The sequence below is a fragment of the Diadema antillarum genome, unplaced genomic scaffold (assembly GCF_040938485.1).
Source record: "Diadema antillarum isolate AM-2024a unplaced genomic scaffold, OU_Dant_1.0 seq00000715_RagTag, whole genome shotgun sequence".
NCBI classification, from domain to species: domain Eukaryota; kingdom Metazoa; phylum Echinodermata; class Echinoidea; order Diadematoida; family Diadematidae; genus Diadema; species Diadema antillarum.
The window spans coordinates 781,983-803,862 of record NW_027271619.1 but is presented as its reverse complement, the minus strand read 5'-3'; the positions used below and the strand labels follow the sequence as shown (position 1 = coordinate 803,862).

The following is a 21,880-nucleotide window of genomic DNA, read 5'->3' as shown; positions in this document are numbered from 1 at the left end:
GTTATAACATTCTTCTATCAATTCGGTCAAAACGAAGCATTAAATATGACACACGGTGCCATGAGGAAAGAATTGTATTTCGTTATTGTATATGTGAGGGAGGGGATAGGGGCTGACATCTAATTCATCTAAAAGCGCCTGTCAGTCGACTTATCCTCTTTTTTTCTATAAGATATTGTCTGAACTATCCATGTAATACACGTGTATAGATATATGAAAGTTGATAAACACCAATCAACCTGCGTTAACCCGTTCGTATTAAAAACGGGAAACTCGAACACAGAGGGAGAATCACGTAAAAGAAGAGGCCAATTTGAATACGGATAGATCGCCTGTTTCTGAACATTTTTTAAATCTACTATTAAACTCTCCTAAGCAAATGCTAAAAAGTGGGAGTGTACACACTAGCTATCAACATAGTACATGCGAATGGATTTGACTGCCATTCTCCATATTGTACCAATGAATATTGAAATGAAACTATAGGAAAGGGCGTTCAAAATTGCAGGAATTAATCAAAAAGAGACCGATAAAATACACAATGGCCAATGTCTGTTCAAGACACGTCCGTGATGTCTAGTGCTTTCGCACTGCTATATCACCACTAACAACCGATGACGTCATACATGACATCACGAACATTGTGACACATCATTATGATCCCATTTTCAGCAGTGTTGCCTTGATAGCAGAGAATGACTTCTGGCATATTATGGAATATAGAGTAAAAGACAATTTAACCCATCGACTCCTCATGAATTTTGCTGCTGCATTAACTATCATTTTGCCCTCCTTAAATTGGCAATTAATAGCCTTGATAAGACCAAAGACTGGATAGCACTGGTTAAATTTATTAGCTCTACACAAAATCATATCAAAGTCTAAAGATTGCAAATTTGAGGCAGAAAATGTATTTTAATCTTCTAATAGTGCGTTGTCGTTGAGGGATCAGTTTTGAATTTAATACTTTTGAAAGTCTCTGCAACTGAAGCAAACATTCCATACGAACGAATAAAATAAGACCTTTTAAACAAAACGACTCTACACGATGAGACATTAACAATAAATAGTCAAGATTATAATAAACACAGCCCAAAATCACAGAAACGTGGGTTTTGTGGTACTCGATGGGTTAATGCAAAGTACTGGTAAACAGGTATGCTCCACCTACATACGACAATAAACACTATTACACAATTTACGCAGTTATACATCAGCTTTGTGTGCATCATGGAAATAAGCTGATGGCTAAAATTCACCTAGTTTGTCAACAGTGGGGATTAAGATCAAGCGTGCCCCCATCCCCGCCCCCACACAGACAGACACTAACCACAGACAGACACACACACCCACTCATACACAAATGAAAAGAATTCATCCATAAAGAACCATTTATTATACAATGTATCACTAAGTAAAAATAAAATATGATACGATGTCTATAAATGAAGCGGACATCGAAGGTTATAAATACAGCATTAAATTAGCAAATTCCTTTGTACTGGGAGCAACCCAATACTGTAGCCTTATCACAAGTACTGGATAGCCAATGTCACAGCAGGACCTATTGCTTGAATACGCCACCACGCGACGAAACGTTGTGTAGTCGGTTTTTTTTTTTCAAAGGAAAAAAATAAGAAAACGAAGAGTCGTCACGAAACCACGAAAAACGTCTTCTGCACAATGGATCTCATTTGACAGTAAAAGGTGAGCGAGACAGAGAGAATGCTGTTAAGTAATGCACAATGTCATTTAATCATCAGCGGTAACACGGTGCATTCTACAAGGTATGTAAAAATGTGTAATTTTAGCACTGTTGCATTTCATTCAGTCGGTGTCGGTTAATTAATGGATGAAGCATATTCCAACATGCAGTTGCAATTAATACACAGGAGATAGAACTTGAAGTACAATGTTACAACGCTTGATTCAGTTGATACAACTGTGACAACCATGCCACTGAAACTAAAGCAGAAATTCAGCAGGTGCACACGATATTGTCAGATTACAAATAGAGTATTCTAAAAACACCGACGCCAGATCCTATCGTTAATGGTGTGCATAGGGATCCATCAAAGGAAATGACGGGGGACCCACAACGTCCTTGTTAATCAGGAACTGATGGACATTGAGTCAGATGACCCTTAAATTCGTGTCTACATGATTAGATCACCGTCTTCAAAACTAGGCAAGTGCAAATGATAATGAAAATAATAATGATAATAATAATATGATGATGACGATGATGATAGTAATAGTAATAATGATAATAATGATAATAACAATAATAATAACAATAATAATAATAATAGTAATGATAGTAACAATAATAACAATAATAATAATAATGATAATAATAATAATAATGATAATAATAATACAATAACAATACAGATTCTAACCAGAAACCCTCTTTATTAATCTAGAGCTGTAACCAATAAGTCACGTTGCTCTCACAGACAATGATAATGAATAGAATTGTAATGCCTTTTTTACAATTTAAGACAGGATGTCATCAAAAGGAAAACAGATGTCAAGTTAAGAAATAATGAGTTTAAGAGAGCCGTCCCCGTGCTCCCAAGGTACGTGCAGAGTATATATATATATATATATATATATATATATATATATATATATATTTCTTTCTCTTTCTTTCTCTTCTAAAGACAAGGGTAAATTTCTCGCATGTTTGCACCTTCCCGTAGGAATGTCGTCATAACGCTTGGCTGTGTATGCCTCAGCACGCGGCTGAATATTCATCTAGATATTTCATCACATTGATCGTGTTACATAGGACGTGGTGATGCAAGTTGAACTATTCCCTTTCTCTGCGAGAAACTTTGCATCGATTATTAGCATTTTAAGGTTGTCATATCCTATTACATTGACAGATGTCAGAATAACATTGGACTACGCCGTTCCAAACGTTAACCAGTCATCTTGGTATCGGTAACTAGAGAAAAAAAGAGAATAGACGTAAAGTGATCGTATGTCACGCAGATGTCATGATTAGGTCCGTGAGCTATATTTGATATTCAATCTTCTCGAAAATCCCCATTATATAATCGAAAAGTAGGTTAAAGTTACTGACTTCCTCACTCCAGTCATTAATACTCTTGCGCAAGAGGAATTGCCTTGTGGGATTTTTATCTTTTTTTTTTCTTCAGCTATTTGCAACAACAAAAATGGAGAAGGGTTCTGCTGTCAAAAATATTCTCTCTTCACAACATCGTCCTATATTCAAAGACTTTTCTAGGTATCTAAACGACGTCATTTTATCGAAAAGAATAAATCAAAGATTCTTCTGCTTGTACGGTAATTTTTTACGACTAAATATATCATACAACTTTGAATTTAAATCCAAACTTACCTACGTGGTAAATACCTATGCCTGAACATTTTTTGAACTAAAACAAAATTAGGCGTGAAAACTGGTAGGAAAGTTGTTTATAGGGAAAGGCCGAAACAGAATGTGTTGTATGGCCAGCAGTTTCGGCACTTGCAGCTCTTGGCGTTTTTGTACAAGAACGTCCTGTTCACTCCCGGATCACAATCGTTCAGTTCGATGGCGACCGTCTCAACCTCTTGGTATGAGCACATCTGATGGTGTGAAGACTTGAAAGGGAATTCTAACTCGGGAATCTAAGAAACAGAGCATAAAAACAAAAGAAACGAGAGAGAAAAAAAGATAAGGTCTTGAACGCTAGAATGGCAGCATCAAGTTCCAGGGCCGCGGAACATTTCTTGTGTGTGTGTGTGTGTGTTTCTTTTTTTTTTAGGGGGGGGGGGTCAGGGGTCAATGTACAAGGTACTCCCACCCCATCCTTCCCCTGAACTCTGAAAAGTCGTTTGTGATTTTCTTATCATTATTTTTTTTATTACTTTTCCTTCGAGGGGAGCACAAAAATATGGGGGGGGGGGGGAAGCGCACTAACCCTACTACCCTTTACCCGTCCCCTCGGTTCCGCGGCCCCTGCGTACCTGTTTTGAGCACCGGAAGATTAAAGTCCAACAAAGACCAACATAAAAACGTACGGAAAATACATAAATGTTACAAATGCAACATCAAATCGAACACCTTGGCTCTTAGTAGACAAAAGAGAAGTCAACAGGTCCTTTAAGACAAGCATCCACCTCATGAGTTTGTATCAGTTTTCAAATTCGGTTGATTCTCATATCAAGAGTGAAAAGTTAAGACTTTGCAGTGTACAAACTTTGCTTTTCAAGAGCATTTAGTTGTTGTGTTTCAAAACGAGCAATGACATTGACGATGGCGGACCTTCTAGCGATTGCTATGACTGTGACTAGATGCGCCCTATCGACGAACATTATGCAAAACGTCGGTGAATGATACCAAAACGTACTTGTCAAATTTTAGAATTAGCGGTAATACACGATAACCAACACATATTTACACCAGTTCATATGCTGACTACAGTTCACTGACAATTTAAAATCAATCAGCCCTTTATCAATAAAATTCAGTGTCGACCGCTTCTGTCTGAAACTGACTTTTGACATGTTTCATACTGCACTCTTGTAAAATGATTGTAACTTTCTATATTGCAATATTTACAGATGATAATATCATATCCTGACAACTTGCAGAAACCTACATAACTGAATAAAAATAAAATGTGCGCTTGAGCTTTTCTTGAACACTGCCTGCTTCCAGATGCACACACAACTCCTTTCCCTCTCCCTTACCTCGTACGTGTCGCATCTGCCGAAACACGCGTCAACAACGATGTTCTGTGGTCGGCATCCGCTCTTCTCGGCGGTGTACTGCAAGTATTGCCTCACGTGGCAGCCAAGCCTTGCGTTTGCGGCGCCAACAGCCGTCGGACATAGCACGCAGTAAAGGACAAGCGCCGTGAGAACTGTCCAGGTCAGTACCGGATGCAGTTGGTATGTGTTCGTTGACACCGATGCAGCTTTCTCTCTCCCCTCTGACTTCATGGCTAGAGCTAGAGTGGCGAAGATTGAGAAAGGAGAGATTTTAAGCCATTTATTATATCATGTTATAGGGACGGCTCTTTTTTTTTCGGGGGGGGGGGGTAGAGGGGAGGGGTATGTTCCCGTCGAATGTGAGAGGAGACGTTCTTCCAGAAGACGTGAAAGAGTATTTTGCAACCTTGGTGGGGTAAGACACGATATTTGACTTCATACTTTGAGAATAGGTTGTTATCCTTTCCACTTCGATGCTGTACCAACTGGTTGATTATGTTACATTCCTACCTAATAAATGCGAGACAGGCGGTTACATCAACGGATTCCGGACACATTTAAACATAATACGATGGATGGACACTGAAGTGTAAGTATACAGTGTTCATGGTGAGACCACAGTTATATAACTCGATCACGCTGAGACGGTAAAGATGTAAGACAGAACTCCATCCTTGCAGTGATGATAATCATAACTTATTAGTGGGGAAGCATGCAGCCTCTTACCCAAGATGATGAAGAGATAGTCTTCTGAAGAAATGATCCTGACACCTGTTACAGATCCTACTACCTGTAGGCTATAAAACCCAGCCTCACAGCATGTCATTTTAACTTCTTGTGGGCGAGCTACTTCGATCTCTGGACAGTATTTGTGTGTGTGCGTGCGTGTGTGTGTCGGTTGTTGTTGTTGGTCGTAACCCTTTGTCAGTGTTTGTGTTGATGTATAGATGAGATACTGGGGGATGATCAGAGTCTTCTGACCTTTTGATATGTTGTATTTAATGAGTTGTAGGTGAGAGGGGGCGGTCGAAATTCGAGACCCATTGCCGTGAAGTGATCGAGATAGAGAATAAGAAGTGACAATATGACTTATAGATTTATTTACCACGCAAATGGTTCAGGAGGAAAAAAACAGGTGGATGACCTTATGCTGGCGTGTGTAGGCCAATATTTACTATTATGTCGTGAGATCGAGACGTTAAGCCATTCTGATGTTGGGCAGCGAACCTTTATTTTTGATGAGTTTTGATGGATCTAACACGGCCGTTAAAGTAAATTTTCTTCAGTGAAGGAATCTCTCTGATGTTGTTGGTTTGTTTAATCAATTTTATTGTTCCATGTTCCATGTTTTACGTTTTCCAAATAAACCATAAAACATAACAACAACAAAATTGAACGTGTGAATTATCTTATACAACATATAAGAAAACCAGAGTACAGTCTGACGGGGCTTTGAGTGATAATGAATAGCGCTGTCCTTGTATGTAGAGCCTTCTCAGAATCACATAGAAAATGCCAGCTTTTGTGAGGGAATGACATTAGTTTTGCTCAGCATAGGCCTACAGCACAGTGGATGTCATGAATTCACCCAGAGTCATCATATTAGATGACTTGCTTGCATTGTTATGAGACGCGCAATTCTATTTTGATTGTTCTATCACAAAACAAACGCGAAAAAACAGAAACAAACGGAATTGTTTTGAGAGATCTGTAATGTAAGCTCCGTTTCCCAAAAAAAAAGGTAATAACAATGAAAAAGCAGAATTGCTGGTAATACTGCTACGCCATGGAGCAAGACACCTAGGGTTTGCTTTCGATGGATTCCTCTTAAGGGATGGACAATAATGACTCTGTCAATCAGGAAGCAGGAGGAATATGTCGAGAGATATAAATTGTCCCTCTCACAAAATATTCCTGCGGGGGTAAACCGATAGTCAAAGCAGAAAGAGAGCGGGTGGCTCGGGAAGTTTCGACTCCACGTATCGCATAGGACGCCATCTTGAGCGCGAGAGATACTGACAGGCTTACATCACCAGGTTTCGATCATCAGTATACGCACTAACGTTATCACATGAGCAGTGGTTATTACTCAGTAACAAGCCTTTCAATGCACGACAACAAAATGTGACGACCAATATTACGATATTCCGCACCAATTTCGCTATATTTCTGTATCCGTCTCATTTCTTCTTCACGGTACCTTCCAAAATTAAACTGTGACAGCTCATAAGATAGCAGGTAAAGCCCATCCCGCTGACTCTGCGATTATTCCTTGCACCGTTTTTCTTCCCCTTCAATCATTACGCTTATCGCGCTTTTGTCAAGAAAACCTAGACACCATACGTGCGTGTTTCCTCTTAATTTACTGATTGCATCTTATCGGCCTTATATCCGATTAAGGCTGCGTGCATACGCTTCTGTACCTCTGAATCGGGTATTAAAAATCGATTATTTCTGGAACGCTCTGCCGTGTGTTTGAAGAATTTGGAGATTTTCTCACGCATGGATTTTTTTTTTTGTCTTCCTTTGAAAGGATTGCAGGTCGGTGTGTTTGAATGGCTTCCAAAATTTCGTCATTTATTCCCCAAATTTATGCGCTTCGTTTTTGCCTTCCCTTCCGTGGTGCATAATCAATGCGAATCGGGTCATATGTATTGAAGAGTTTATCAGATGCTTATTAGAAAGACCTTGTGTAATTCCAACCGTTATTGCGCCTGAATGCATCCACAGTACATCAGTCCTCTTCTTTTCCTGTTGTTGCAACTGTTTTGGATTTTAATTCTGAATGAAACCTTTCGGATTTGTCTCATTGTGTCCGTATTGCGAGCAATGTGTATCTTTTAATGTTCCTTTGTTATAGTGTAATGTACGTGTTTATGTGTGTTTGTGTTTGTTTGTCTGTGTGGTTCTGCTCACTCAAGATACATTTGAGAGAACAAGTAATAAAGACGAGAAATGATAGCTGCTACAAGTTTAAAGCTTTTTCTTTCAAACAACAACCCCAGTGCAGACAGAGAATTTATCATACATGACGTAGACATGCAGCTGTCTATATAGAAGAGCTCTATTAGAACTGTTTGAAAGGCGGCACACAAGTGTTGCCGTCTTTCAATGAGCGGAAAATCAAGAAATACTACCAAGACCACACCAGGAGCACATTATAAAAGAGTTCAGTCGACAGGTTTCAAATTTTGGACGCCACGTCCACCTGGGGCTGCCACAAGACCAAAAAAGAAGAGGAAAAAAATCTAAACAGGAAAAAAGAAAAAGTTAAGAACAGTTAACAATAATCTTCCAGTTTTAAGGCCTCTCAGGCTTCCAGGACATTTCAGAGCTGAAACACTTGTGGAAATAACAGTTGAATATGTCCTTTAATTGAATTAAAGAAAGCCCACACGAAATCATAGCTGTATAATGGCTAAAAGTGCTGGTAGATTCGTCTTCACTGTAGATCTTGCGGCCAGCCATTTTGTTAATCCCTGCTGAACGATCATCAGTTTTATCTATGTATACACTTGTCTTGATACAAAAAAAAAAAAAATATATATATATATATAAGTAAACTATCTCCCCATAGCCTTCCCGCTCTATTTTCAAGTAGGCCTTAATGAAAAGAGTAAATTTAAACAAAGATACGGGTAGAAATGTCATCAAAATCGAACAGGAAAAAAGAAATTTCAACAATCATGTTTACACGCAACTGTCAACTGCGACATTAGTCACAGCCTCCTATGCAAACATGCACATGATGATGCAAATTTCACCTCTCGGAATGATATGCACACAGGTTTTGCAATAAATGTGGTCTTTTTACATATGAAATTAGAATCAACATTTTGTCCTTTAAGTCTAATAATTCTTGAGCTTCAGCATTTACAGGCCAACAAGTAATAACCATGACCTTTATGGAGGAAAATCGGTTGTAGGTGCAAAGTGATCGGCCTAAAACGCCACCTCTTGTACAAACCGATGAGAAAGTTGTGAGGTGATGACATTATCATCTCATTTGATTTGCACACTGTGGTTTTGACCACTCTTAAAATCGATAACTCTGCAATGCCACACGTGATGAGGCATGTGCAATTCTATTTGATTTTGTTGTATAGGACAGCTAAAGGCTCGGTCACAAATGCCTTTAGGAACTGCTACGAATGCCGTAAAGAAGGATTTTCAGAAACCATTCTTCTTAAGAAGACCGTACGAAACCAGCGTTCGTAGACCTTTCGTGAACCGTTCGTAAGTTGTCTGGTCGATGGACTTGTCAAGATTTTTTCCACATCGTACGAAATTCCCTCTTTCGTATTAAAGGCGGCCGTACGAACGTCATAAGAACAACGTAAGAACCATGTAAGACTTTTGTAGGTTTCGTAGGGTCGCGAGACAATTCTAGAAGCCTCAAATTGTTAAGATGAGCGTAAGAACGCTTTAAGCTGTTCACAGAGGGCTATTACGGCGTTCGTAGGAAAGCGTTAAAGCCCGGTCACACAGCTCTTTACGGCTTAATCACGGCCAAAACACGTCAAAAAGTGGTCTCCTGTGAAGCAGACGATGTTGTTTGTGTTGATGTCGAGTCTAAGACGAGCTACGGTCTATTTATAGACGTGGCAGGACGCGGGGGAAAATCGGAACGGCGTGGGACGCGGTAAAAAGTTTTGAACTGCTCAAAATTTTATTCCGCGGACAACCACGGGCGGCACACGTGGTAAAGACGTGCAACACACGTGAAACACACGTGATAATCCGTGTTCCGGCAGTGATTAAAACTTGGGAAGACGCGGTAAGACGCGAAAGTTTAGCGGTCTGTCACGGGCAGAGCACGGTCATCTGACGCGTGTTACGCGTTGGTATCACGGAAAATAGCGTGTGTTCAGCGGCTTATCACTGACAAATGGATTTTTCCACGTAGTTACACACACGTGGCTGGACGTGGTTAGCCGTGCTTAGGCAGTGCTTCAGCAGTGGAACAGCCGCCAACGGCCATACCCCGTACAAAATACGGCCAAACCAAAATTGACCAAAAAAATCCCACTTACGACCACGTCCACCAGATTTTCATAACTTTTTGTACGTGATTTAGACGTGGAGTGCTGTGTGACCGGGGCTTTACTAACGGACACAATTTGTGCAATTGTTGAGTTTTAGGGAGCATAACGCCAAACGCGCGATGTTTAAATCGTCATTCTGTTCGTGGTGTTCGACGAAGAAGCATTTCCTGTCGAAGAAATATGGGACCAAAAGGAAAGCCTATTAAAGGGAAGAGAGCGAAGGGAAAAAAAAGAAAGGGGGAGCTGCTACAACCGCTAGATTTTCTTCCTCTTCCAACTCTACGTGTAGATACAGCTGCAGTTGTAGCCTCCTTGGCACTCATGTCATTTTGACGGGATCGAACTTTCAACAGTCACAAAGGTTTTAGCAGTATACACGGCAGCGCTTTTTTTTTTCTTTTTGCAACCTGACAAATTGTACAAAAACTCGTAAGATCTTCTTACGAATGACTTGAGAATGCCGTGAGGTACGAGTATCTTTCGACAACAAAAAATCGTAATGGCTCGGTCACAAATACCATTAAGAACTGTTACGAACGCCGTACGAACGATTTTTAGACAATTTCGTAAGATCTCCTTAAGAAGGCCGTACGAAACCAACGTTCGTAGACCGTTCGCAAGTTCGTAGCTCGGTCGATGGTCTTGTCCAAGATTTTTTTTAACTTCGTACGAAACCCTCTCTTCGTAAGGCGAACTAAAGAATTCGTATGAAAAGTGACATTCGTACGAACGCATCGTTCGTACAAACCTTTGTGACCGTAGCTTTAGATGGCGTAAAGGCTCGGTCACAAATGCCCTAACGAACTGCTACGAACGCCGTAAGAACGATTTTTAGGCCATTTCGAAAGATCTTCTGAAGAAGGCCGTACGAAACCAGCGTTCGTAGACCTTTCTTAGGCCGTTCGTAACTTCGCAGCCTGGTCGATGGTCTTGTCCAAGATTTTTTTTATCCCACATCATACGAAACACACGTTTTCGTAAGGTGGCTGTACGAACGTCATAAGAACAACGAAAAAACCACGGAAGATTCTTGTAGATTTCGTAAGGTCGCGAGACAATTCTAGAAGCCTTAAATTCTTGAGATGAACACCTTAAGTTGTTCACAGAAGGCTCTTACGGCGTTCGTAAGAACGACACATAACCTTCATAAGACGTTCGTAAGCTGCTCGTAAGGAGTACGTCTACGAATTGTGCAATTATTGGTTATTAGGGACTATGAAGCCAAACGGGCGAAGTTCAAATCGTCATTCTGTTCATGGTGTTCGACGAGGATGCATCTCCTGTCAAAGATATACGGGACTATGAATAGTCATATTATAATTGTGACCCTGCATCACAAAACTAACAGAAAGTTTTTTTTATAACCCCAAACTTAAGAATAATGTAGACGAAGAATAGCTCTTTCAGATAATATGAAAAATTCAACATTGACTTGGATGACCTGTTTCACCTTTTTGGAGTCCTCACGTAAAATCAAGGGATGCAACTTTCTGTTCGTTTTCTGATGCAAGGTCATGCCTCGGTCACAACCCTCCGTACTTGCAAGTGCGTGCTGTCTACTCACAAAAACGTGGGCAAAATTCGGGGATCCGTAGGCAGTAAGTACAGCCCCGGTACGGATTTGGGAGCACGCAGACACGACGTAGCACTTTTAGTGCATGCAAAACTTTCGCTGCGTTCGAGCTGCGATCGGGCTACAAATTCACCCCCCCCCCCCCCCCCCCAGTAGGGGTGACGCGCGTGCTCTGTACAGCCGACTTGCACGCGCTTACAACAGACGTGAGCAGCACGTGTAAGTACGTCCTTGGTACGACAACGTGCAGTCGCATGGAAATCGTACGTTGTAAGCACGTTCAACTTATCACGAGCGCAACGTGTGATGGACGCGACCGCTTATGGCACGTACTTACACCTTCCGCAACCGTACTCCCTTCCTGCTTTTGCCACTCCTTCCCCACGTTTCCAGAAAAAAAAAAAAGAGTGACCGCCGTGGCCTCCCCATAACACGTACGGGCGATGGGTTGTGACCGAGGCTTCACAATTGTCGACTGTACACGGCAGTGTTTGTTTGCAACCGGACAAACTATGAAAAAAAATCGTAAGATCTTCTTACGAATTACTTGAGAATGCTGTGAGCTCAACGTACGACTCTCTTGCGACTGCAAAAATCGTAAGATGGCCGTAATTATGACGCAATGAGAACTCAGGCATTCTTGGGAAAAACGTACGAATTCTAAGGACATTGTAAACCCGATAATCACTTCGTTTCTCAAGAAGATCTCCAAGATATTCTTGCGAATCAAACGGCGTTCGTACGAACTTCGTCAGAAGGCCGTAAAAATCTATGCCCCATCTACGAATCTCTACGATCTGTTGAACGCATCCTTCGTACAAACCTTTGTGACCGTAGCTTAACTTGAACATGCAATGCAGATGCACTTTACGATCTTTCCATCATTGCGAGTTTCGTTCTTCTTTGTTTAGGATGTTACTGTGTCAGTGAATCGAAAGCATCTTGTGTGGAATTAGAGCTTGTAATGCTTTGATTTGTATATAATATAATATGTATGTGTTATTGTTTTATTTGTAGTGTATTATTTGAATGGAAATGAATAAAGACCACTGGAAAAAGTATGGGTGTGTTTGTATGTTTATGTGTTTGTGTGTGCGCGCGCGAATGTGTGTGTGTGTCTTTTTGTTTGCATGGATCTGCACGAACTCATTGTTTGAATTCCTTACATTGCGAAAACGATGGAGATATCGAAGGAAATTCGAATAAAAAATATTCTCAAAAAAGTGTGTGTTTGTGTGTTTGTGTGTGTGCGCGTATATAGCTTAATAATCAACTCAATACACACGCGCCTATGTGAAGACAAAGACAGCTGAGAGACCTACAAGCCATAGGCTTTACTGCTCACTCGGAAGGTGACAAATCGACAAACCAGTGCGTGATGGAGTCGATGCTAATATGGTTTCCTATACAGAGTCGTAATGTTTTAAGTGCCAAATAACGCCAACGTCTAACCGTCCCCTGAAGTAGCACTCGTGCATCAAGTGCTGCCGGCAAAGATACAGTCAAGGTAAACAGTGCCAAACCACTGTGACAAACCCAGGTTGAGGGGTATGGGCATAACTGAATGACGTCACCGCGACCTTTTAACTTCTCGTCCTACAGAACATCTCAAGACGTGAAGTATATAGCACACGTTAGAGATTTGAGCATTTGCACAGTGATTCCGTTTTACTCTCATGTTTATACGGTTACAATTCGCAGTTCTGAAGGTCCATTGTTCCGAAGATTCATTGATTCGAAAATCGCAATAAGGTTCATTATCATTATATAAACCTAACTGTTCGTTATTAGGCCCTACGCACCTCTATTTTGATATTTGGATTAACGAACCTTCGGAATAACGCCACAAATGTTCGAATCAATAAACGCTATTTCGTTTTCGGATTAGTGAATATCTAGGTACAGAAATTCGTGTGTTTCAGAATAACGAACCTTATTCCATTTTCGTATTAAAGAACCGTCGAAATATTAACCATTACCCGTTTAAACATTGCCATGGTCAAATTGTAAAACATTTAAGTTTGAGAAGACCTTTAGCAGTAGTCTTGGTTTTCAAATCATGACCTTCCCGACCTGATTGAGTTTGTCAGAATATGAATCTCGGACATTCATCATTGCAAATACATGACATTACAGCTGTATTTTAAAGAATAAAGAATATTTCTTGGTTCCGGAAATTTCTTACAAAATCTACTGACTAAAGGCAATCACAACCTGATTTTGTCACACTACTGTACCTTTCCGTCTGGGATTTTTCAATAAGAAGTTGTCTGGTAGACGCAGCAGCTCTGCTCTGTCATGGAGTGTAAGGCATCAATCTAATTTCCACAAGATTTCACCAGTTTTCTCTGTGCGGTTTCAGCACAAAGTCGATCAACCTCCGTACAAAACCACCACCTGACACAGCGAATTAGAGTTAAAAACATTACTTGGATTTCTCCTTATATTATGTGTGTGTGTGTGTGTGTGTGTGTGTGTGTGTGTGTGTGTGTGTGTGTGTGTGTGTGTGTGTGTGTGTGTGTGTGGTGTGTGTGTGTGTGTGTATGTGTATGTGTATGTGTGTGTGTTTAATTTCACCAATCGTCCTGCCCCATAGCGTTCTTTCAGGAGAACCTCTACGAAGCCATGCACTGCTACATAACTATGGCTTACACGTAAGATGAGTCATACACTCTATGCTGAAATGAACACATTTCCTTCTCTCGAGACTCATGATATTGCGCAAATTAGGGGCTAATACAGGAGAGTTTACAACTGTCATTATGTGCTCGCTCTCCATACACACCCCTTTTCATCTTGTCCATCTCCCCTCGCCATCTCTCCTGGCCATCTGCGGACAAGAAGAGGAACTGGGAGGAAAACTGCATCTTTTGATGCCTGCATCAGCGACAGCTGCTGCGAGTAACGGTCTACTCCAGACGTCCTTTTTCACTCGTTTTTAGCAAAGTCCAATAGACGTCCTAAACTCGTTTGGCTTCATAAGTTAAACACACACACACACACACACACACACACACACACACAAACGCACACAAACTACTTCACAGGAAGTTTCAACGTCTGCGCCTTGAAGTGGATTTGCATCATCCTTTTTCCTTTCCCATTAAAGCAGGTCGAGATTACTTCGATTTCAACTCCCCTTCCCGCCATGCATCGTCCTCGATTCAAGGAAGTCAGATAATGTGGTCACAAGGAATGGAAAGGAGATAAAGGAAGAAGATAAGGAAAAAGGATTGGCGTAAAGCGAAAAAAGGAGATAGAGGAAGAGATCAAGACGGAGATAGGGCAAGACTTAAATATCAGAGGAAAAAAAGAATGAAAAACAGGGACAAAAGTACGAGAGAGAAAGGTCATCATTATTCAATTTTGTGTTTATCGCAAATGCATGTCTATGATTGTATGCACACACACAGACATACAAAATAGAAATATGTAATCATGTCTTCATATGATTATTCATAAAAGTAAAATATATACTATTTCTAGATGAACACGCACACTATAAGTCGAAGAGAAAACTTAGTATCGAAGGTAAAGAGTACGCGGAAAGTTATCCATGCTCTCAACAATCTTTGTATTCAATCTACTGCCACTTCCCTGCGAATGCAAGGAATATTATCGAGATGCTATGCCACGGCAATCCTCAAAATGCGATAATAAGTTAGATGAATCAGCGCGTTCTTCAGTCTTCATATGGAGCAACAGATACTTCGCATTGTAGTTCAGAAACTTAGGGGGAAAAGAACTCGAAGTAATCAATTTGTTGTTGTTGCTGTTGTTGTTGCAGGATGACAAACTTTTATTCACTTTCTCATCAACGACTAAAATGACACGCCTAAATTTCGCCGAAATTGATCTGAAATTCAACAAAGAAAAAGCTAAAACATAACGGCGACAACAACGAAACTAAACAAAACAAAACAGACGTAGAAAAATAAGCAGTGGGGAGATGGTCTCTTTTTTTCCTACAAACCTTCATGACGTTCATTATGTAAAACAAGGGACACCTAGAAAATATCACCCCCACAAGGTCTGCCCTAAATTCTACCGATGAATTGAGTCAAATGTGTATTTTCTGTAAAGGCATGCATTCTTTTCAAAGAGAGAGAGGGGAGAGGTGAAAGAGAAGGGGTGAGAAAAGAGATGGGGTTGGTAAGATGGCATATAATGATAGGTTCACACACATTTGCATCGCAGTGAGCTCCGGAGCAATAGCACTTAGTAAAAACGTCCTTGGAACTACCTCTCATTTGCGATAATTAGTTCGCTTCCCAAACCTCAAGGATATATTATATTCGCCTGCTGGTGAGAAGATAGCTCCTTAAGATGGGTGGTATAGGGAAATTGTACCCGTTTGCGACTATTTTCGTGTTCGCGCGCGTCTATGTGTGAATTTCTTGGTGTATAATGCATTAGGGCGTATCTGTGCCGCAACTGCAAGTATACTACTTTGGGGGGGGGGGGGGGGGGGGGGGGAATGTTAGACGTTGCAGGCAAGCTAGACTTCCTACTTCGGGATCACTTTATCGCTGATTTGAATACAATATCCATATACATTATAGAGATTGTTCCGCAATTCATTCCGTCTGAACGTATTTACTGACATCTCATTGCGGGATTTAGAGGGGATCTAGAGGGAGATTTCTTTCAAGCGGTTAGGCTTCATTGAAAGTGATTCCCTTCTATAACGTCTTCACTGGCAAAAATTGATCAGATTTGTGCTTGTTTTTTGGCTCTCCTGTCGCATGCGGCGACGCATATGCGAGCGTTGCTCTCTGCATGGAATAGTTTAGGAAGAATGAGAACGAACATATCGGACAGAAAGACAGCGGAACTGGAATAGAAAGAGATGGGGAATGAAAAAAAGACGTACTCGCAGGTTCACCCACAAAGACAGTCAGAGAGACCGAGGGACTGAGGGTGGGAAAGAGAGACAGATAGGAGGAAAAAGAGAAATGAGAAAGAGAGGAAAGGAAGAGAGATTCCGAGAGATGGAGTGGGGTGGAAGAGAAAGGGAAGGAGGCGGAGAGAGGGAGGAGAAGAGAGAAGAGAAGAGTATGTGTGTGTGTGTGTGTGTGTGTGTGTGTGTGTATGTGTGTGTTGTATGAACAGGGAGATGGAGTTCTCCCTACCTCCCTGGTATGAATGTATGTATGTACGTATGTGTGTGTGTGTGTGGGGGGGGGCTGTGAGTGTGTATATAGGCCTATGTATGTGTGTATGCATGTATGTCTGTATGTATGTATGTATGTATGTATGTATTGTGTAACTGTGAGAAAGACAAGAAAAAAGAAAGATAGGATTGTGTGTATGTGTAAGAGAGAGAGAGAGACATATACAGACAGACAGTCCATAGGAAAGGAAGAGGGCAAGAAGGAGAGAGAAAATAAAGAGAAAAAAAAGCGAGAAGAATAAGGAACTCCGATGATCAGGCGCAGCTGTCAAGGAGGAAGTTCATTGCATGAGATTAAGCGGCTTAATACGGATGATTCGCAACTTTCAAGCAAATGATTATTGTTCTCGCCCACTCTTCGTTTAACTTGTTGATACCTGTCATTTATGTTTTTGCAGAGGTTCAAAATTCATTTAAGTTTAAGTTGAATTATCACTGAAAAGTAATGACAAGGTTAAAAACGTTTGTCACTTCTTTGCATTGTACCGTCGATAACAATAATAGCAAAATCTGTTGGCCGTTTCAGACGATCTGCAGTATACTTGCTACTTGATGCTATAAGCTCATTTTTTCAATGTGTGGCAACACAAAACATTATCTTCTCAAAGATGAAAAATCAAACAAAGGGGGTGTACTTGGCTTCGATGTAAAGTTTCGCATTCGTGTGCCTGAGATTTTTGTCATTTTCCTTTTAAATGCTTTGGTATACGTGCTTGTGCTAGGGCAGTGACAGTGGAATGAGTTGAGGCTTTTTTTTTTTTTTGGTAAATTTGTTTGCCCTTTGTTCATTCATCTCTCAATTCACAGAAGCATTAACGTACCAAACTATCAGTTTGGCAGAACAAAATATCCTAAGAAGAAATATCAAAATTGTATTCTGAAGTGAGAGGCCTGCAATTAGCGAATCAAAGATCAGAAACGTGCGAGGGAAAAATGACCACGTGAGCTATACAACGAAGACATCAGAACTAAACAACCGCTCCCAAAGAATGATGGAAGAAAGAAAAGGGAGGAAGGCAACTACGCACTTGTAATCATCTGCCAGTCAAATTCTTTCAGGGTCATAGAAGATGGGGAGGAAAAAAGTAAGACTTATTACGACAAAATTAATTCAAATAAAAAAGTGGTATCTGCCTGCTCGCTTTTAAAGAGATGGTGTAGTTTTAATTGAGATGAGGATTCAGATTTTAACGTTTTGCAAGATGATTAGAAACCACTTTTGAAATATTAAAGAGCATACAATTCTAACAGGTATTCAAAGTTTATTTGATAAAAGTTGGTTTTGAAATGGCTGAAAAATCCGAAAACAAAGTCAATCAAAGTGGTCCAAATGATCTCTTATTAGGACCTCTTTGTTTCTGGAAAATATCTCAGCCATTTCAAAACCAATTTTCATCAAAGAAACTTTGAATTTCTCGAAGAACTGTGTGCTCTTTCATAATCATTTTATAAGAAACCCCATCTCAACCAAACCTATACCATCCCTTTAAGGTGAGGCTTCGCGTTGTCGAACACGACTTGGCTTTGACCACATCGTTCGACGACTGTGACTGAAGCACTAGCAGCAGAAGTGCTAATTGTTATAGAGGAACTTCTGTTTGTTCATATTCTCCTCGTATGGTTTATGTATGCATATAAATTATGGCTCGCCAAATAACCTTGAATCTCTTGCATTCTACAAAATATATCATTACTAAGCTTGTTATTGGATAAACTTGTCATAATAATTATCATGTATCATTACTAGGCTTGTTCATTGACCTATATGTACAATAAGAGGGAAATCGGTCAAACAGTTTGATCTACTGAATGAAAGAGGTTAAAGGCACTGTTTACCATTTGCAGATGGAACAAAAACCCAGCTTTAGGGCTTCAAAATAGTTCTAAAATGTGAGTTAGGATAGAAATAACCGATGAAAAATTGTTGCTCAGTATGGTCTGTGTTAAGTATTGTTGAATATAAAAATGTGAACAATAGTTTCACTAGAACTGTTTCAAGAATAAACCGTCTACAGTTATGGTTTATTGAGAAAAATAGTGATATCTCCTTATATTTCAGGCTTTATTGCCAAATTTTTATGTGGTAGGATGTTTTGTTTCAGGTTTTGTTTTGTTTTTCAAATCACTGCTCCCAATGGCAAGCAGGGCCTTTAATGAGAATCGTTTTGAATTAGGTCCGTTATACTCAATTTGATTGCATATATATAAGTACATCCGCATTAACGTCGGCTGTTTGTACTGGGGTATGCTGATGACGATAAAAGAAAAGTAACTTTTTTTTTTCCTCCGACCTAATTTGACATGCATGTAAACCAGCCAATATACACCTTATGAGAATCCGAATCGCACTCTTTCGATGCTTGTTTCAACAACCAGTAAAGTACATTCACACCTCTACCCTAAGTTTGACCGCCCTGTGTTGGCCCATCACAGTGTGAAAATCTGCGACGGCTAGTTTTGAGAATTTCCCTATCCCTTTTGTAGCGACACTTGTTTTACACTTGTAGGACGCTTGCTCAGTACTTTCTCGAAAGACAGAGAGAAAAAGAACTAAAACAAAGTAAAACAAAGACAGACAGATCCCTGGACAGATTATTAGGTTTATCGCCCCATGGTGCATTACAACTGCCGCTGGGATGATAATAAAGTGAAATTAATAATGTGAAAAAGAACGGAAGCTGATATCGATCTGCGCATTGCACATGAAGACACGCACACACACACACTCACGCACAAACACACGCACACACACACATACACACACACACAATCAATCAATCAATCTTTGCACAAAATCACAACACACACGTACACATTCAGTAGCACAGACTTCTTTCCACTAACGTGACGAATGAAGTTACTATCATCCAGCTGTAGTGTCAGCTTTATACATTCTGACGGCAGGGCATTGACAATCAAAATTATATCCTCAATTTTCAATTGCAATTATATGAAATCCACGACAAAAAAATTACAGAAAAGCTCGCAAAATCCAACTTTATTTAGTTTCATTGTGTATTAAAAAAAATATAAACATCATTGAAGAATTGAATGAATATTTTTGTATTGGAAGCATAATTATCATTTGAGTTCACGATTTTTCTTCAACAGCAGTGTACCTGAGTAGCAATTTTGTAAAATTGAGGTCTTTCTTTAAAAAAGACAACAAGTTTTTAGGCATTTCCCTTAAGTATCATGCAATTGAAGACACTTGGTACTAAATACCATAGTGCAGAATGTTAGCCTACTCAGAATAAATCGTTTTGTGAAACCATTTAATGACTTTGCCTTGTAAGTGCCCTCTTAAGTACCCATGACCTACGGCCGTGCACTTAAGCCTCGCTTACTAGCTTCCATCAAAATATTTGGCGCTACTGTGCCTGGGTTTAACACATCTCGATGACTTGGGCGGATAGCTGGCCCTATTTTAAATTTAATTGGTACCATAAATGCTCGCTCATTCCACACATCCAAATAGACCATCATTGCTGCTAACAAGCTTTACTCACCTTTGTAGCTGCTTTACCGCCCCGAGACGCTTTTGCGATAGTAATCAAAGGTGATACGAACGACAAGGCAGAGTTTTTGCTCCTGCCTCACTCCGTTGCGGAATAATTTATAGCTTAATTTAACGTGCGTTAAAAGAAACGGCTGCCTACATCATATTATGTGCTATACAGACTTCAAAACAGCCGTTGTATGACACCATCACCAACACGAGCGTGTTGCTTGGCACGTATACAAGACGCTGATTAGACGATGTCTAATCTGTTGTTTTTGATTATAATAGCTGGCAGAGTTTTGCTGAGCGTCCGAGCTAAATATACAGCACTGAGATTCCGCGTGCATCCGCCTCAGGCGAACTAGCCAAGGCAATATTAGGTTTTATTCGATTTATAAGAAAACAAATAACAGCATGCCTCTGATAATTAGCACTTCAAGGATGCAATGCAGAAGACGGATATTAAGGATTGGTGGAGGAAGTTTGTTTTGACGTCTCTTATCTATTTGTTTTTCAAAGACTTCATTGTAATCTGTACTTTATGATATTGAGTATTGTTATAAGATTATAATTACGTTAAGCACACTGAGCTTCCCGCTGTACGATATTGGGCTCACATTAATGTATAATGACCGCACATTCTTCATTCACATTCTCCCATCATGCTCATGAGACCAGTTTTGGACTATCAAATTGCACCCTCTATCTATTTATCTAATATCCATACTTGGGCAATAATGTTTTAACACTGCAGCCTCTCTTTTCTCCCCAAGGATGGCCCATTTTGAATAAGGGGTCAATCCTTTAGACCATACATTACCCCTGGGGTAGGGTTCCTCCTTTCGCAAGGTTATTGTGCATAAATATCAAAACAAAAAAAAGTCATGTAATTATGTATTATTTGAACAAAATTATCAATACCTTTATGGCAGACATTTTACATTTCATTCCCAAAAAATGCATAAAAGTACACAACTGCATAACTGTACGACAGATAAACACTTTAAGTTACCGTGTTCTGAAAGCCATGTACAACATGAAACGTGAATCCCTTTGGGATCTCGAAAGAAAAAAAAAATCTATTCTTTGAATTGCATTGTAAAGAAAGGCCATGTACATTACGTTTAACGTTGGGATTAATTGTAAACGAAGAGCGGACAACCGTAAGAGCCGATGTCATGTTAGCTGCTATATGCGTACAAGTGTAAGCACTTCATGATATTGAGAGTAATAGCAATATACTTACATGTATGAGTTGTTATTGCGTATCCAACCGAAAGCATAAACCAGCTATATTTCGCCTCCTTTCTCCCTGGTGCCCGGCTTTATTGCCTCAGATTTAAGTCGACCAAGACAGGCCACGACAGCCCGTTGGTTAGGGCCGCTTTCTCGCCTTGTTTTAATGTCAAACCGCCGCCTTTTTTCTTCAGCAATGTGTTGCCCTCTCAGCTTTTCCCCCACAGCGGAGGCTTGTCCAATAACTTCTTGCTGGAGAGCTGAAACGGAAAAGGGATGAAACGAAGGGGGAAAGGGTTGAGTTCTCTATCCCTGATGCACGCCACGCTGGATATTTAATTCATGACTGTGAGCTTGAGAAAGAAGATCTTTCAATTTTTCGTGGTCATTTCGCGACACGGATCGGTTTTTAATGATAATGTATTCATCGCGTGTTATTCCATGCATGTACTCACATCGACTGCCCACGCCGAGAAAAAGAGACCCCTAATAGCGTACTGTGTTGCCGTATACACATATAGTGACGTCACACAGTAACGCTTATACTAGCGACGGCAGTCCTTGCGTCGAAGGGTGATATACTTCCGTTGTCTTGAAGATCGGCGCAGTTATAGGAAATTCTC

The 21,880-nt window shown here is 40.3% G+C and overlaps 1 protein-coding gene across 1 annotated transcript; it reads right to left on the bottom strand.

Annotated features, from left to right (window-relative positions):
* Window positions 1–3,308: 3,308 nt before the first annotated feature.
* LOC139737928 (glycoprotein hormone beta-5-like) lies at window positions 3,309–21,695 on the bottom strand. The gene is made up of 3 exons (XM_071648596.1): window positions 21,268–21,695; window positions 4,708–4,967; window positions 3,309–3,642 (listed from the first exon to the last, which is right to left on the bottom strand). The coding sequence occupies exons 1-3, from the start codon at window positions 21,302–21,304 to the stop codon at window positions 3,448–3,450; spliced, it is 492 nt and encodes a 163-aa protein (XP_071504697.1). The 5' UTR covers window positions 21,305–21,695; the 3' UTR covers window positions 3,309–3,447.
* Window positions 21,696–21,880: the final 185 nt, after the last annotated feature.

Excerpts from the sequence above, each read along its gene's own strand:
- LOC139737928 (XM_071648596.1), bottom strand. The coding sequence starts at position 21,304 with ATGCTTTCGGTTGGATACGCAATAACAACTCATACAT. Across the intron at positions 4,968-21,267 it reads CGCAATAACAACTCATACAT|CTCTAGCCATGAAGTCAGAG; the intron begins GTAAGTATATTG and ends TCGCCACTCTAG. Across the intron at positions 3,643-4,707 it reads GCAGATGCGACACGTACGAG|ATTCCCGAGTTAGAATTCCC; the intron begins GTAAGGGAGAGG and ends TCTGTTTCTTAG.